Source organism: Anolis carolinensis, chromosome 2, assembly GCF_035594765.1.
Source record: "Anolis carolinensis isolate JA03-04 chromosome 2, rAnoCar3.1.pri, whole genome shotgun sequence".
Classification (NCBI taxonomy): Eukaryota; Metazoa; Chordata; class Lepidosauria; order Squamata; family Dactyloidae; genus Anolis; species Anolis carolinensis.
The window spans coordinates 32005404-32020551 of record NC_085842.1 but is presented as its reverse complement, the minus strand read 5'-3'; the positions used below and the strand labels follow the sequence as shown (position 1 = coordinate 32020551).

Sequence of the window (15148 nt, the reverse complement as noted above, 5' to 3'; positions counted from 1 at the left end):
TTTCTTTGGGATCCTCCGCCCGCCGCCGCCTCCCCGCCTTCCCCGCTGCCTCCCCCTCCTCCCACTCCCACCCCAGCCTTGCTCCAGCCCCTTCCTGTGTGTCCTCGCAATACCAAACCGATCTGCAACCCAGGGAGAGCCGGAGAGCCTCGGTTGCCCTCGCCGGGCGCGCCTCTGCCTGCCTCCCTCTTGAGCGCCTTGACGCACCAAAGCCCAGGATGGGGAGATGCGGCTCCATGGAACAATAAATGGGGTAAGGACTGGGTCTGGAGAGGATGGAGGGAGGAGGCATGCTCTGAAAGATGCCCTTGGTTCAGCCAAGGAAAGGATGGCGGAGGAAAGAACACCATATCAAGATGCCAGCTCTGTAGCTCTCAACCTCCTGTTGCCATTTATCCTTTCGCAGGCAGAGGGAAAGAGCCAGGGCAAATTGAATCCCACCATCAGAGTCCCCAAGGCATCAAGCCCAGGAAGACTGCATGGAGGCAACACAGGGAGCCTTCAAGGGAGCAGGGCACCCAGAGGGGCTCTCTCAGGCACCCCACAGCTGTCCATAAAGCAGGGGTGGAAAATTAAATCCCACTAAATATGTTGCAGTTCGAAAACATGCCAATGTGAGTAGATCAATAGGTACGGCTCTAGCGGGAAGGTAACGGCGCTCCATGCAGTCACGCCGGCCACATGACCTTGGAGGTGTCTATGGACAATGCCAGTTCTTTGGCTTCGAAATGGAGATGAGCACGAACCCCCAGGGGGAAACCTTTACTTTTTACCTTAAATATGTTGTGGGAGGCTTTCATGGCTGGAAGCACTGGGTTGCTGTGAGTTTTCCAGGCTGTAAGGCCATGTTCCAGAAGTATTCTCTCCTGATGTTTTGCCCACATCTATGGCAGGCATCGTCAGAGGTTGTGAGGTACATGAGGCATCTCTGAGGATGGAGCCCGCAGATGGCGTAGTGGACTAAGTGACTTGAAGGTTGGGTTGCTGACCTGAAAGCTGCCAGGTTCTAATCCCACCGGGGGAGAGTACGGATGAGCTCCCGCTATCAGCTACAGCTCCATGCGGGGACATGAGAGAAGCCTCCCACAAGGATGGTAAAAACATCAAAACATCTGGGCGTCCCCTGGGCAATATCCTTGCAGACAGCCAATTCTCTCACTCCAGAAGCGACTCAAGTTGCTCTTGACACAGAAAAAAAATATCTCTGAGGATGCCTGCCATAGATGTGAGCAAAACGTCAGGAGAGAATGCTTCTGGAACATGGCCATACAGCCCCGAAAACAAACAACAACCCTGTGATTCCGGCCATGAAAGCCTTTGACAACGCAGAAAACAGCTTGTTCCAACTTCATCCATTCCAATACAATAGAGTCTCACTTATCCAACATTCGCTTATCCAACGTTCTGGATTATCCAACGCATTTTTGTAGTCAATGTTTTCAATACATCGTGATATTTTGGTGCTAAATTCGTCAATACAGTAATTACTACATAGCATTACTATATATTGGAACTACTTTTTCTGTCAAATTTATTGTATAACATAATGTTTTGGTGCATAATTTGTAAAATCATAATCTAATTTGGTGTTTAATAGGCTTCTCCTTAATCTCTCATTATCCAACATATTCACTTATCCAACGTTCTGCCGGCCCATTTATGTTGGATAAGTGAGACTCTACTGTATATGTTAACATGGCTGTTAACCTTCTCTTCTCTAGGCTAAACATACCCAATTCCCTAAGTGCTTCTTATAGGGCTTGGCTTTCTCTGGACACATTATAGGTCAGGCATGGGCAAACTTCGGCCCTTCAGGTGTTTTGGACTCCAACTCCCACAATTCCTAACAGCCTCAGGCCCTTTCCTTTTCCCCCTCAGCCGCTTAAGGTCTGGGTTGTTGTGAGTTTTCTGGGCTGTATGTCCATCTTCCTGAAGCATTATCTCCTATCGTTTTTCCCACATCTATGGGAGACATCCTCAGAGGTTGTGAGGTCTGTTGGAAACTAGGCAAGTGGGGTTTATTATTGTTATTTTTTTATTTACATTATTTATATTCTGCCCTTCTCAGCCCAAAGGGGACTCGGGGCAGATCACAATGTACATATATATGGCAAACATTCAATGCCATTAGACATACGACACACACAGACAGAGACACAGAGGCTATTTAACATTTCCAGCTTCTGGCTTTTATGAGGGTATGATCAATTCTGGCCACGGGAGGAGCTGCTGCTTCATCATTCACTGTGATGCCGAGTCTTTGATGGAGTACTTCCTCATCTTCCTGCACACATGCTGCTGGACATTTTTATGGTGACATAAATTAGTTAAGCAGTCCCTAAATTTCCTACTTGACAGATGCAACTGTGTTTCGGGTTGCTTAGGTAAACAACGAGCTGGGGTTATTTAATGGTCAGGCACTCAATCCAACCCGGGCTTTGAACTCATGACCTCTTGGTCAGTAGTGATTTATTGCAGCTGGCTACTAACCAGCTGTGCCACAGCCCGGCATGTCCAGGGTGGGAGAAAGAACTCTTGTCTGTTTGAGGAAAGTGTGAATGTTGCAATTGGCCATTGATTAGTATTGAATAGCATTGCAGCTTCAAAGCCTGGCTGATTGCAGCTTCAAAGCCTGGGGGAATCCTTTGTTGGGAGGTGTTAGCTGGCCCTGAGGATGACTGCCATAGATGTGTCAGGAGAGAATGCTTCTGGAACATGGCCATACAACCTGGAAAACTCACAGCAACCCAGCCTGTGAAATAAGCTATGGAATGCCTAAAGCTGGGAATGGGCTGTCAACCTGAGCTGCTTGGGATGCCCACCATACACATCCTAAAACAGCCTTGAGCAGATTGTGGCCCCCAGGGCTGCATTTCATCCTCAAGGCTGCTACTTTTAAGCCCCCAGATTCCCCTCTCCCAATTTTCTTGAATGACCATGCTTCCCAAAATCTGAATTTAAATGGACGTTTAGTCTCCCTGCACTGTGGGATATTTTTATAGCATCCACTTTTTTGTCAAATTCAGAAGTGGATTTGCACCCATTTGTATGCTCCCATGGTATTTTTTGGGTAGCCTCAGCATCCCATAGAAGAGTTCAGGGGTGCAAAATTGGCCCCCAGATTTGCAGTTGGTATCTAAGCACATCATGTCTCAGGTTTAGCACTATCATTAATTCCCTGGAGTGTGTTCAGGAAAGCCATTCGTCCAGCCTCCCCAGATCAGGGGCCCTTCAAACAGCTGGCAAGGTAGCTTCCAGGTCTGTGAGGTGGTGAATCCACTCTGGGTATTAGTCTGAACTATCCAAGGTGCTGAATCTGAGGGCAGGTATAGGGCTGAGCATCTCAGGCCTCTTTCACACAGCTGAATAAAATCCCACATTTATCTGCTTTGAATTGGAATATATGGCAGTGTGGACTCAGATAACCCAGTTCAAAGCAGATATTGTGGGATTTTCTGTCTTGATATTCTGGATTATATAGCTGTGTGGAAGGGAACTCAGATAGCTTATTTAACATTCAGATCAAAAGCAATAGTAAGTCCCATTCCCCTTTGATAGGGAAGAGATAAACTCGGATTGGGGCATTTGGGTCTCATTAATATCTAGGCTAGGATTTAGGATATATTGAAAGATTTCCGGTTGATAGCTTATTTGTATTTGTTGTATCCTGCCTCTTCACCAAATGCTCATGATGCCAGGCAGAGTGAGTACTTATTACAATACAGATCTGATGGTCTCTAACTCCCATGATGTCTGGAGCTTATGTGAATTGAGGTGCAAGACATTCCTGTGATTTTCAAAACCAAGTATCCAGATCTTTTCAGATTTCAGCATCCAGAAGCCTCAAGAAACATGGCCAGTGATCAGGGAGTTGTGTCTAACTACATCTGTGAATCTGATATTGGCAACCATTGCTCTATTCAGTTTGGCTATGCATCGTTAGGGCTTTGGGTCTTCTTGTCACATTATGAGTTTAACTAGAGGCATCAGACTGAATGTGAATTTTTTTACATGCAAAATTTGTATTCTGCTGCTCAGTTGAGCTCAAGTCCAACATTGGTTGATTGAATGAATTGCCCATGCATAACCTAGTTATTTACCACCCATCTCCCTGAAGATTTAGATCAGAGCTTTCCAGATATTTCATGCTGGGGATATACTTTTTAGACATGCATCATTTCACAACACAGAAATCCAGTTTTACTAGCAAACTGGAGGTCAAACCAACCTGCTTGAGCGGCTGAGGGGGAAAAGGAAAGGGCCTGAGGCTGTTAGGAATCGTGAGAGTTGGAGTCCAAAACACCTGGAGGGACCAAGTTGGCCCATGCCTGACCTATAATGTGTCCAGAGAAGGGCGACCAAAATCATCAAAGGTTTGAAAGCCAAGCCCTATAAGAAGCACTTAGGGAATTGGGTATGTTTAGCCTAGAGAAGAGAAGGTTAACAGCCATGTTAACATATATTGGAATGGATGAAGTTGGAACAAGCTGTTTTCTGTTGTCGAAAGTTTTCATGGCTGGAATCACAGGGTCATTGTGTGTTTTTGGGGCTGTATGGCCATGTTCCAAAAGCATTCTCTCCTGACGTTTTGCCCACATCTATGGCAGGCATCCTCAGAGGTGCCGCATATACCTCACAACCTCTGAGGATGCCTGTCATAGATGTGGGCAAAACGTCAGGAGAGAATGCTTCTGGAACATGGCCATACAGCTCCAAAAACACACAACAAAGCTGTTTTCTGCTGCTCTGAAGACAAGGACACGAAGCAATGGATTCATATTGCAGGGGAAAATATTCCACCTAACTATTAGGAAGAACCTCCTGATGGTAAGAGCTGTTTGGCAGTGGAATATGATGCCACAGAATGTGGTGGAGTCTCATTCTTTTAAACAGAAACTGAATGGCCATCTGTTGGTGGTGCTTTGATTTTGTGATCCTGCAGGACTGGGGTTGGAAAAGAGAGGCAGGGAGGTTGTGATTGCAAGAGTTAATGACCCCATCTACACTGCTGTATAAAATCCTGATTATCTTATTTGACTGGATTGTATGGCAGTGTTGATCCATCCAATGTGAACTGCAAAGATGTGGTTGATGGTGCATTTTTCTCCAGGTGAAGCACTGCAGAAGCTTATCCAGAACCACAGAGTGACGACGACATGCAGGAGAGTTATGAGAATGTGATCTCTCTGGGTAAGAGTTGCCCTCTCTTTGCTATTGATATTTCCTTTGACTTAAAAGTGGTTAAGCAAACCACCTTTGGAGCACTTTTTTATGTTCTGGTTGACACGTCTTTAAATTGACATTAGACTTATGCAATGAGGACAGGTTTATCCAATGCTATTAGTCTTGAACTGTCATGTTCAAGAATATTGTACTGATGATTACTGAGTATTGTATTGCATCAGAGGTAGAACTCAATTGCCTACAGGACTCAGGGTCCTTCTACATAGCTATATAGCCCATCCTACACAGTGGGTTCAACCGCTGAGCTGCTGAACTTGCTGACCGAAAGATTGGCGGTTCAAATCCGGGGAGCGGGGTGAGCTCCCGCTGTTAGCCCCAGCTTCTGCCAACCCAGCAGTTTGAAAACATGCAAATGTGAGTACATCAATAGGTACCACTCAGGTAGGAAGGTAACGATGTTCCATGCTGTCATGCTGGCCACATGACCTTGGAGGTGTCTATGGACAATGCCGGCTCTTCGGCTTAGAAATGGAGATGAGCACCAACTCCCAGAGTCGGATATGAATAGACTTAATGTCAAGGGAAAACCTTTACCTTTATTACTAACAATAATAACAATAATAATGGAAATAATAGTGGAGAAACTGTAGGTGAGGCGGGTAGCACAATATGCATGTTGTTTAGGCATTAGGAATGTTTGTCTGAATGATAGCAGCTAAATTTGGGTAGAAATGACTGAGAAATCAAGACCTTGCATGTAGTATCTTTTCTAAAGTACACCTTTTCTTCTCTACTTTAACCACACAGCAGAGGAAATTGCAATCAGCTGGCCCCGGATAACTGCATTTGCTGAATCACACAGGAGGAGAGGCTTGACATCAGGTAATTTGTTATTCTGGGAAGTCACTCAGGCCCCTTCTACACTGTCATATAATGTGGATTATCTGCTTAATCTGGGTTATATGGCAGTGTAGAAGGGGCCATGGAGCCATTACACACAGCCATATACTGTAACCCAGAATATCAAGGCAGATAATCCACAATATCTGCTTTGAACTGGATTATCTGAGTCCACAATACCATATAACCCGGTTCAGTGTGGATTTTGTACAGCTGTGTGGAAGGCTGCAATGCATCTCTTGTTCTTCCTTTTACTCATTCTCTTTCAGCAGAGAGTCAGTGGGGTGGTGTTCCACTCCAGGATTTGTCTGACCTTTAAAGGAGGTATCAAAGGTGTCAAACACTATCCCCTAAATAAGGTCAGTGCCCTCAGTAGCTGCTTTAAAGTGGAGTGGATTCACCATAACCCTATCACTCCCAACATGAGAGCAACCCTGCAGGGTGTAGAAAAAGTCTGTAGCAAGGATCCTTTTGGACTCACAAACAGATGAAGACTGATAAACAAGAGATTTGTCATTCCAGATAAGATGGGATGAAGAACTTTCCAGTAAGAAGGACAAGGGCCAACAAAAATACTGACTTCTAAACCATACTGTTTGTGACACCTCAGGCAGTGTGAGCACTGGGAATCAGACACGAAGGCCAATAAACAATCTAATATCTTTATTAAGGAAATAAAGGAGTCAACTAAAAATAAGCAGAGTATATAGTCCAGCAGTAGACCTTTCAGGAAAGGTCAAATATAGTCCAGTAATATGAAAGTAGATGTCCAGTATTAGAGTTCAAAGTTTTAAATCCAATAACCGAAACACACTCAAACCTTTAGGCTGTTTGAGTGGGGATTAAGGCAAGATCTATCAAGAGTTCCAGGGCTCAAATCCGAGGCTAGGATGCAAGGCAAGGCAAAGTTGATCGAGGTAAAGCTGAATCGCTGTCCAGGCTTGACAGGGAGCCGAGATGCAATGCTGGTCTACTCGAGAGTAGCGCGCTGCAGAACTAGAGTCGATGTGAATCCCTCAACTGACACGTTGAACACCGCAAAGGCCAGTTGGCGCCCAGAACTTTTATGGGACTTTGCTCTCTTCTCCAGCCAGGTGTCTGAACTCTTTCCCAAGGGAAAATGACTAAAGTCAACAACTTGCCAGATGCAATCCTCCCTGAGAACTCTCAAGGGAACCGGCTTAATTAACGCTTGCTTTCTCCGCTAATCGAGCGCTTCTCCTCAAAATCTGATTTTCCGTGCGCGAAGCCTCCCAAAACAATTTGCGGTCAAACATAGCGTTCTCTGAAGAACCGGGCTGTGAGTCAAGGCCCTTCTTAATTAACTGTGGGCTAAAACTGTCAACAGGGGACATCTGGAAGGGAGCGGAATCGTGCGGAAATGGCAGAAACCCCATCTCTTCTTCGGTCTGATCCATAATGGCGACGGGGTCATGACTCAGGGGTCTCTGAGACACTACACTGTTTCTATATTGAAATTCGAATGGCTTCTGCCTTTCTGAAATGGAGTCTGAGTCCTGAACAGTCCCAGTTCTGGTCACATGGTCTGCAGCCCCTCCCACAACATAGAGTTAAGGAAAACTGCATACCAATACACACATATACAATGCAGTATGTAATCTGAATAACTGTATATACATAACAAAAAATAGTGGAGGCTTGAAGAAGGTTGCTATTTCCAACATAAAGGAGAACTGCTGCTTCTGGAAGTCCCTAATTGAAGCAATTAACCTTTTGAACAGTTGATACGGCCTCCCTGTACTGATTAACATCAAAATAGGCATTTTTTGAGAACCAGAAATGGACTTCCAGGGACTATGAGGGAAATGCCAGTATTTATTTTTGGTAGTAGAAAGCCAGCATGGTGTAATGATTAGAGCGTTAGTCTATGATTCTGTAAACAATCTGAATCCCTGCTTGGCCACAGAAACCAATTGAGTGACACTGGGCAAGTCACACACTCTCAGCTCCAGACATTCCTGCAATAGGGGTGCCTTGGAACCGCCATACGTCAGACACTGTTTAAAGGTGCACAACAACAACAACAACAACGTCCATGTGTATTATTGGTCCAAACCTTCCACAAGATCCTGTTAGTACCTAATGTGGTTCACAGCTAATATGAGAAGTTACTGAAGTACATCGTTGATGGAGTGAAATTAAATAAGATCAACACTACTAAAAATGTCAAGGGGAGTCGGTATGGAAAAGCTTTGCTGGAAGAAGAAACTAAGGAAGAGGGAACCCCGACTTGCTGGTCAAAGGAATAATGACATTCCAGGCAAAATGTTTGCTTCCTCATCTGTCAATTGCCAGATCTAGAAAGGAGTCGGGTTAAGCAGAAAATGCAGAGAGTCACCGAGGCAGAAAGGAAGCAGGTGAGGGGAGGGAGAAAGGAAATTAGGTACAGATTTGGTGGTTGCTAGGCAATGTCCCTTTCTTTGCAGCTCCTCTTTAATTGCTTGCAGATGTGGAGCCGGGTCCTCCAGGTTACTCTGAGAACACAAAGATCATAGTTTAGAACAGGCATGGGCAAACTTAGGCCCTCCAGGTGTTTTGGACTTCTACTCCCACAGTTCCTAACAGCCTCAGCCGCTTTAGCTGTGGGGGAAACATGGCCATACAGACCGGAAAACTCACAGTAACCCACTTGCAAGGAATGTTAGTGGCTTTTGGTGCCGGTACACTACAACAACATGAACAAAACCTTGGGCTCAAAATCCTTTTATTCTTAGTGTTATTTACAAGTTTCTGGGCCTGAATATATTGCACAAGATTTCTCTAACTTAAAATGATACATTTTAATATATTGGGCTTATGGTTCCCGTCCCCTTGATCAGGTCATGTAAATGTTATTTATTTCTACAATTGTATTTTTACTTTGCTTAATAATGTGTTATTATGTTTGTTATGCAATGTTTGTGTTGTTTTTATGATTGGAAACCGCCCTGAGTCCCATCTGGGAGATAGGGCGGTATATAAATAAAGTTTTATTTATTATATTATTTATTACAGGGGTCTTGGTGAATTTTAAATTACACCCAGCAAGCTTCAGCCATTGAAAACCAATGAGTGACTTTGGGTAACTCACACTGTCTCAGCCTTGTAGGAGGGCCATGGCAAACCCTCTCTGAATAAGTCTTGGCAGGAAATTTTTTGATGGGGGAGGGAAGGAAGGAAGGAAGGAAGGAAGGAAGGAAGGAAGGAAGGAAGGAAGGAAGGAAGGAAGGAAGGAAGGAAGGAGGGAGGGAGTCTGGCTAGCCCAGTGGTTCTCAACCTGGGGCCCCCAGATGTTTTTGCCCTACAACTCCCACAAATCCCAGCCAGTTTTCCAAATGTTAGGATTTCTGGGAGTTGAAGGCTAAAAACTTCGCAGGACCCCAGGTTCAAAACCACTGGGCTGGCCAGAGGCATTTAGTTGGTCTCAATAGGAAATGGGTTGGAGTACTTAGATGGGTCTTGGATGTCACCAGCAAGACTCAAGTGTGGGAAGAGGTACGGTTGAGGAAAATCAACATTATATTTTGACAGAATTAAAAAAAGAGTTGTAATATTAGGTCTATAAACCCATGACAGTCTTTTCAATTTCCCTTTTTCCAAGTTTCCTTTCCCAGACCCCAGGAGTTACTGGATTCTCTCGTTGTTCCAGCAGATGATGGGATGGTGGGTGACAATGAACATGGGGATGAGGATGAAGAAGGAGGGGAGAAAGAGGAGGTGACCCAACAGGATGGAGAAAAAAGAGGCGGAGGAGATGGTGATGAAGGTGATATCACAGTTGGGAAGATGGATGCCCAGCAGAATTCAGTACCAGAAAAGTCCGAGGGGACTCTTGGGTTTGAACAGAAGGCCAGCAAAGATGTCTCAGCCCAGCCCAGCTCAGGTGAGCAGCTGAAGAAGCCCTTGGGGAAGAAGCAATGCAAATCACTCACTCACCGTGGCTTAAAGAAGTTCTCACCACGTGGCCACCATGGACTGCTAGGCCACACCAGTCGGTGCCATGATTGCGGCAATGGCTTCAGCTTCAGCAAGCGCTCACGGTTGTACACCAGCACAGAAAAACCCTTCAAGTGCAATGAATGTGGCAAGTGCTTCCGGCTCAATTCTACTTTAGTCACCCACCAGCGACGGCACACCAGCACCAAACCCTACCGTTGCGCCGAATGCGGCAAGAGCTTCAGCGTTGGCTCGGCCTTCATCCAGCATCAACGCACTCATGCAGGCAAGAAGGGCAGCCCAAGCCCGGCCCGGCCCTGTGAGTGCAACGTTTGTGGCAAGAGTTTCAGTCTCCCAGCCCATCTCATCAAGCATCAAAAGCAACACTTGGAGGAAAAGCCCTACAAGTGTGATGAGTGTGGCAAGGGATTCAATTGGAACTCGCACCTGGAGCGCCACCGCCGCATCCACACTGGGGAAAAGCCTTACGTCTGTGAGGACTGTGGCCGGGCTTTCGCCTGGAGCTCCCACCTGGACCGGCACCGGAGGACACATTTCGGCAGCACCCAAATGACTCTCCCTTGCAAATGCTGCTCAGCTGAGCCAGACAGTCCAGTGAGCAAAGCCAACAACAAACCTTACCAATGTGACGACTGTGGGAAAGGGTTTGGCAAGAATGGGGCACTTTCCAAGCACCGGCGGGCTCACCATGCGGCCGAGAAGCCCTATGTCTGCAAAGACTGCGGCAAGAGCTTTGGGCTGAATGGAGCCCTGCTTCAGCACCGCCGGACCCGCCATCCAGATGACTCTGCCAAACCTTATGCCTGCAAGGACTGTGGTAAGAGCTTTGCATGGAGCTCCCATCTGGACCGGCACCAGCGCATCCACGCTGGCGACAAGCCCTACAACTGTGAGGACTGTGGCAAGGGATTCTCACAAAGCTCCCACCTGGAGCGGCACCAGCGTATCCACAGGAGCACTGAGCGCCCACCCTGCCACTGCACAGACTGTGGCCTTGTGGGGACTCGCCGGAAACGTCACTGGGGGGCTTTGCTGCCCTGCAAGTGCAGTGACTGTGGGAAGAATTTCCTCTGGAGGCGTCCAGCCTGCAGCAAGTGTGGGAGAGGTGGGGGGGAAGGGGTGCGCCACCAAGGCACTCAGACTGGCGAGAAGCCCTATTCTTGCCTTGATTGTGGCAAGTGTTTTGCCCAGAACTCAGCACTGGCCAAGCACCGCCGCATGCATACCGGGGAGAAGCCCTACAAGTGTAATGAGTGTGACAAGAGCTTCAGCGTGCGCTCCAACCTTTTGAAGCACCAACGCACCCATCTGGGTGAGAAGCCCTACAAGTGCGGCGATTGCGGCAAAGGCTTCATCCAGAAATCGGACCTCACCAAGCACCGGCGCATGCACACCGGGGAGAAGCCGTACCGCTGCGATGTCTGCGGGAAATGCTTCAGCGTCAGTTCCAACCTCATCAAGCACCAACGCATCCACCTGGGCGAGAAGCCCTATGCCTGCGGGGAGTGTGGAAAGGCCTTCATCCAGCGCTCAGAGCTCACCATCCACCAGCGTACCCACACAGGAGAGAAGCCCTACAAGTGCAGTGTCTGTGGCAAGTGCTTCAGCCGCAGCTCCCACCTCAACCGCCACCAGCGCACCCACAGCAATGACAAGGGCTCTGGGTTAGCTCCCGCCACCTTGCTTTCCACCCACACTACCAAACCTGCCTCATCCTTGCCCGTCTCTGCTTTCTCAGCCTCTTTTCCTTCACCCGGCTCTCTCCCTATGCTACCGTCCTTCCCTTCTTCCCCATCGCCCCTGCCCATTCCCTCTTTGGACCTGCCCTGGGCCCTCTCGTTCCCCTCCCGAGGTTTCCCACACCCGTCCTTCCCTTCTCCGGCCTCTTCGGGTGCCCAGGCCTCTCCTTTAATCAACTAGCCTCTCTCGTTTCCTCCACCAGTCTTTTCTCTCTCGGTGCCCTGCCCTTCTTCCTGGCAAACACTTCTCTTCTGCAGAGTCCATGTTATCTAATAGGAGTGGTAATTGCTGGCACATGTGTCAGTGAATCTGTTCTGAATTTTTGTCAGAAATTTAAAGGATCCGTCCAAAGAACTGAACTCATTTCCCTACATAGATTCACTGCTCCAGTGAGATGAAAGATGCTGGCCTTTGCTGCCTCCTGTGTGTATCTTCTCCGTGGTCCCTTTTCTCTGTTTTTTTTCTTTCAGATTTGTCTTTGCAGCTTTGTGTGGGCCTTCCCAAAAATCGGGTTGGCCACTTTGGGGACTGGGATGCTAAAATAGATGGGCCTGATGCAGCACTGGTCTTCTTACATGTTGATGTTTCTCATTGTTCCTCCAGTTGTCAGTGTTTCCTCCAGTTGTCAGTGTTTGGTTTTCTCCCTGAGTTTAAGCCCTTAATTCTTCTAGCCTTTCTTGCTGTATGATCTGGAGCAGGGGTCCCCAAACTACAGCCCGCGGGCCACATGCTCCCCCACAAAACCATTTATCCAGCCCCACAGAGGCGGCCCCCTCCTCCACCGAGGAAGGTGCATGCGGCACAAGGCTTCGACTCTCAACCTTCCAGTTGGCAAGATTTATTGCAGCTTGGTGATTTACCTGCTGTGCTAAAGCTCAGTTTGGTGAGACTCTACCCCTTGAACTGATCATCCCAGTATCCTATAAAATAGAACTGTGGCAGTCAGTGGAATCATAATGCTGTGACTGTATAGTGTGAAACAGCTCTATAACAGCATCACTCATCAATGGAGTAATCAATTGTAGATGTTGATGCCGGAGGTTCACCAATAATTGATGCTGATGGTGAAAAGGTCTATTGGCTCCTGGCGGTCTTCATCATATCCCTAAAGATTAGCAACATTTCCAGTAACTCTGGTACAATGGCAAATGACCCTATTGCTGTGGTCCCTTGAGAGTGCTTTGTGTTAGAAAGACATCAGTCTCCCTTTGTCTGTCTCTTTCTCTCTCCAATAACTTGTTTGCCTCGTTAAAAAAAAAAAAAAAGACGTCATTCTTCTTAGGCCCCTTCTACACTGCCATATAAAATCCAGACTATCTGCTTTGAACTGGGTTGTATGGCAATGTAGAAGGGGCCTTGAATTTTTTTTCATTCAAAATTGTTCTAGATTCCCACATTTCCTGCCAAAAACTTCAGAAGAACTGAGAGATTAAGATAATGACAAATTGTTTTGTAAATGGCTTGGTTGTTCACTACATTGATCACACATTTTTGTCCTTTATGATTTTACACTGCTTTTAATTTTTTTAAAGGGCATTACTTTTATTCCAGCTGTGTAGGACCTCATTCTATATTTATAAAATCAATGATTATGTTAATTATAGAATATTTACCCCATCTAACAAAACATCAAAATATCTGGGCGTCCTCTGGGCATCGTCCTTGCAGACAGCCAATTCTCTCACACCAGAAGCAAATTGCAGTTTCTCAAGTCACTCCTGACACGAAAAAACCCCATCTAATATTAAACATTACTCCCCACCCACTTGTCCCCTATACTCTACAATAAAGGAGAAAAAACTAGATAAAAACAACTAAGATTAATCCTCACTTCCTTTTTTAAATTATTTATTGTGAAAATATTACTATCATCCTGCTAAATTGTTATTTTAAACTTCTCTTTTTTAACTTTCAATCACTTCATTATATATAAATAATCCTCTACAGTGCTTCTTTAAAATGCTCTAAAGTAGAGTTTCCCAAATGATGGTCTTCCAGGTGTTTTGGACTTCAGCTCCCAGAATCTCAGATCATTGGCTGCAGTTTCTGGGAATTGAAACCCAATGTACCTGGAGGACCAGAGTTTGGGAATCCCTGCAAAAAGGATAATAGAGTGCATCATTGGCCATTGCCCCAAAGCATGTTGAAAACATTCTCCGAATTTAGGTATTTTAAAGAAACAGTCCTTTAATATGGACGATAGGAGGACTACAGCTTGAAAGCAGGCAGATGATTCGGAGACATTTTTTGTGGCATAACTTACATTATGACATAACATTGCTATGTCAGCATGTGCCCATGAGTTGGTCTCTCTGTCTTGTGGGAATGGCTCATCTAATCAGATTCTTGCACAATGTTGGGACAATGTAAGCACTAATTATTTATGTGGGTGTCTGCATTGTAAATATTGGTTTGGCTACCTCGTTTCACTCTGGGAAAAATGCCAGCCCAAAGGAACTGTTTCCTCCCACGTCAAGCAATGTGTATCTATTAAGAAAAAAAGGAACAATTTCACATTCTCTCCTCTTAACTTTGCCTCTTTCCAGACTGTATGTGGGGTGAACCCCACTACTCTATTCACAGGACGTTATGTTATCTGAAGACAAGACTTCGGAAACATCTGAACCCTTGCCTTGAAAGGTGAACTCTTCCAGATGCCATTTGACTCCAGAAAGTGCTGATATTGACCCACATTCATCAGGGATATCCTAGTGTTGCAGCTGCAATTATGGATCTGTGGGTTTCTGTGGAAGCTTCAGTATTGGAAGACAAATACTGGCTGCTACACTAGCAGAATGCTTTGAGGTTAGACTACAACTTGGGATACTTTGAATCCCTGCTGGGCTTTGAAAATCCACTGAGTGACCTTGGGCAAGTCACACGTTCAGCCTCAAAGGAAGGCAAGGACAACTCTTCTCTAAGCACTTTTCTTTTGTCAAAATCTCTTAAGAATTTCTCCTTTGGGTCACCATAGCTCAGAAATGACTCAAAAGCACTCAACCACAACAGCGATATTGGGATTTCTATATTGCCTTGTATATGAATCTTTGCTTTTGTAACTTTGTCATCGTTTCAACCAACTTGGAAAGGCCCGTCTGTTCCTTTGTTGACCTATGGACTTGAAATGCAACAGGTTTAAATTTTGTGCATTTAATTATCTTTTTTCCCCTGGAATAATATTGGAAGGCCATTACACCATCCATCATTATTTAGTCTTTTGTGGGCATAAGGTAAAGGTAAAGGTTTCCCCTGACGTTAAGTCCAGTCATGTCTGACTCTGGGGATTGGTGTTCATCTCCATTTCTAAGCCGAAGAGCTGGCGTTGTCCGTAGACACCTCCAAGGTCATGTGGCCGGCATGACTGCAT

General features: G+C 46.0%; 1 protein-coding gene across 3 annotated transcripts; it reads left to right on the top strand.

Annotated features, from left to right (window-relative positions):
- The first annotated feature begins 93 nt into the window (after nucleotides 1-93).
- LOC100564641 (zinc finger protein 497) lies at nucleotides 94-14981 on the top strand. Of its 3 annotated transcripts, none has more exons than XM_062973705.1 (4): nucleotides 94-253; nucleotides 5111-5190; nucleotides 5992-6066; nucleotides 9737-14981. In XM_062973705.1, the coding sequence occupies exons 2-4, from the start codon at nucleotides 5157-5159 to the stop codon at nucleotides 11959-11961; spliced, it is 2334 nt and encodes a 777-aa protein (XP_062829775.1). In that variant the 5' UTR covers nucleotides 94-253; nucleotides 5111-5156; the 3' UTR covers nucleotides 11962-14981. The 3 variants fall into 3 exon arrangements, with proteins under 3 accessions (XP_062829775.1, XP_062829774.1, XP_016847258.2); XM_062973704.1 differs by having other exon boundaries at nucleotides 9734-14981; XM_016991769.2 differs by having other exon boundaries at nucleotides 96-253; nucleotides 9686-14981.
- The last annotated feature ends 167 nt before the right edge of the window (nucleotides 14982-15148 follow it).

Excerpts from the sequence above, each read along its gene's own strand:
- LOC100564641 (XM_016991769.2), top strand. The coding sequence starts at position 5,157 with ATGCAGGAGAGTTATGAGAATGTGATCTCTCTGG. Across the intron at positions 5,191-5,991 it reads TGAGAATGTGATCTCTCTGG|CAGAGGAAATTGCAATCAGC; the intron begins GTAAGAGTTGCC and ends TTAACCACACAG. Across the intron at positions 6,067-9,685 it reads GAGGAGAGGCTTGACATCAG|TTTCCTTTCCCAGACCCCAG; the intron begins GTAATTTGTTAT and ends CCTTTTTCCAAG.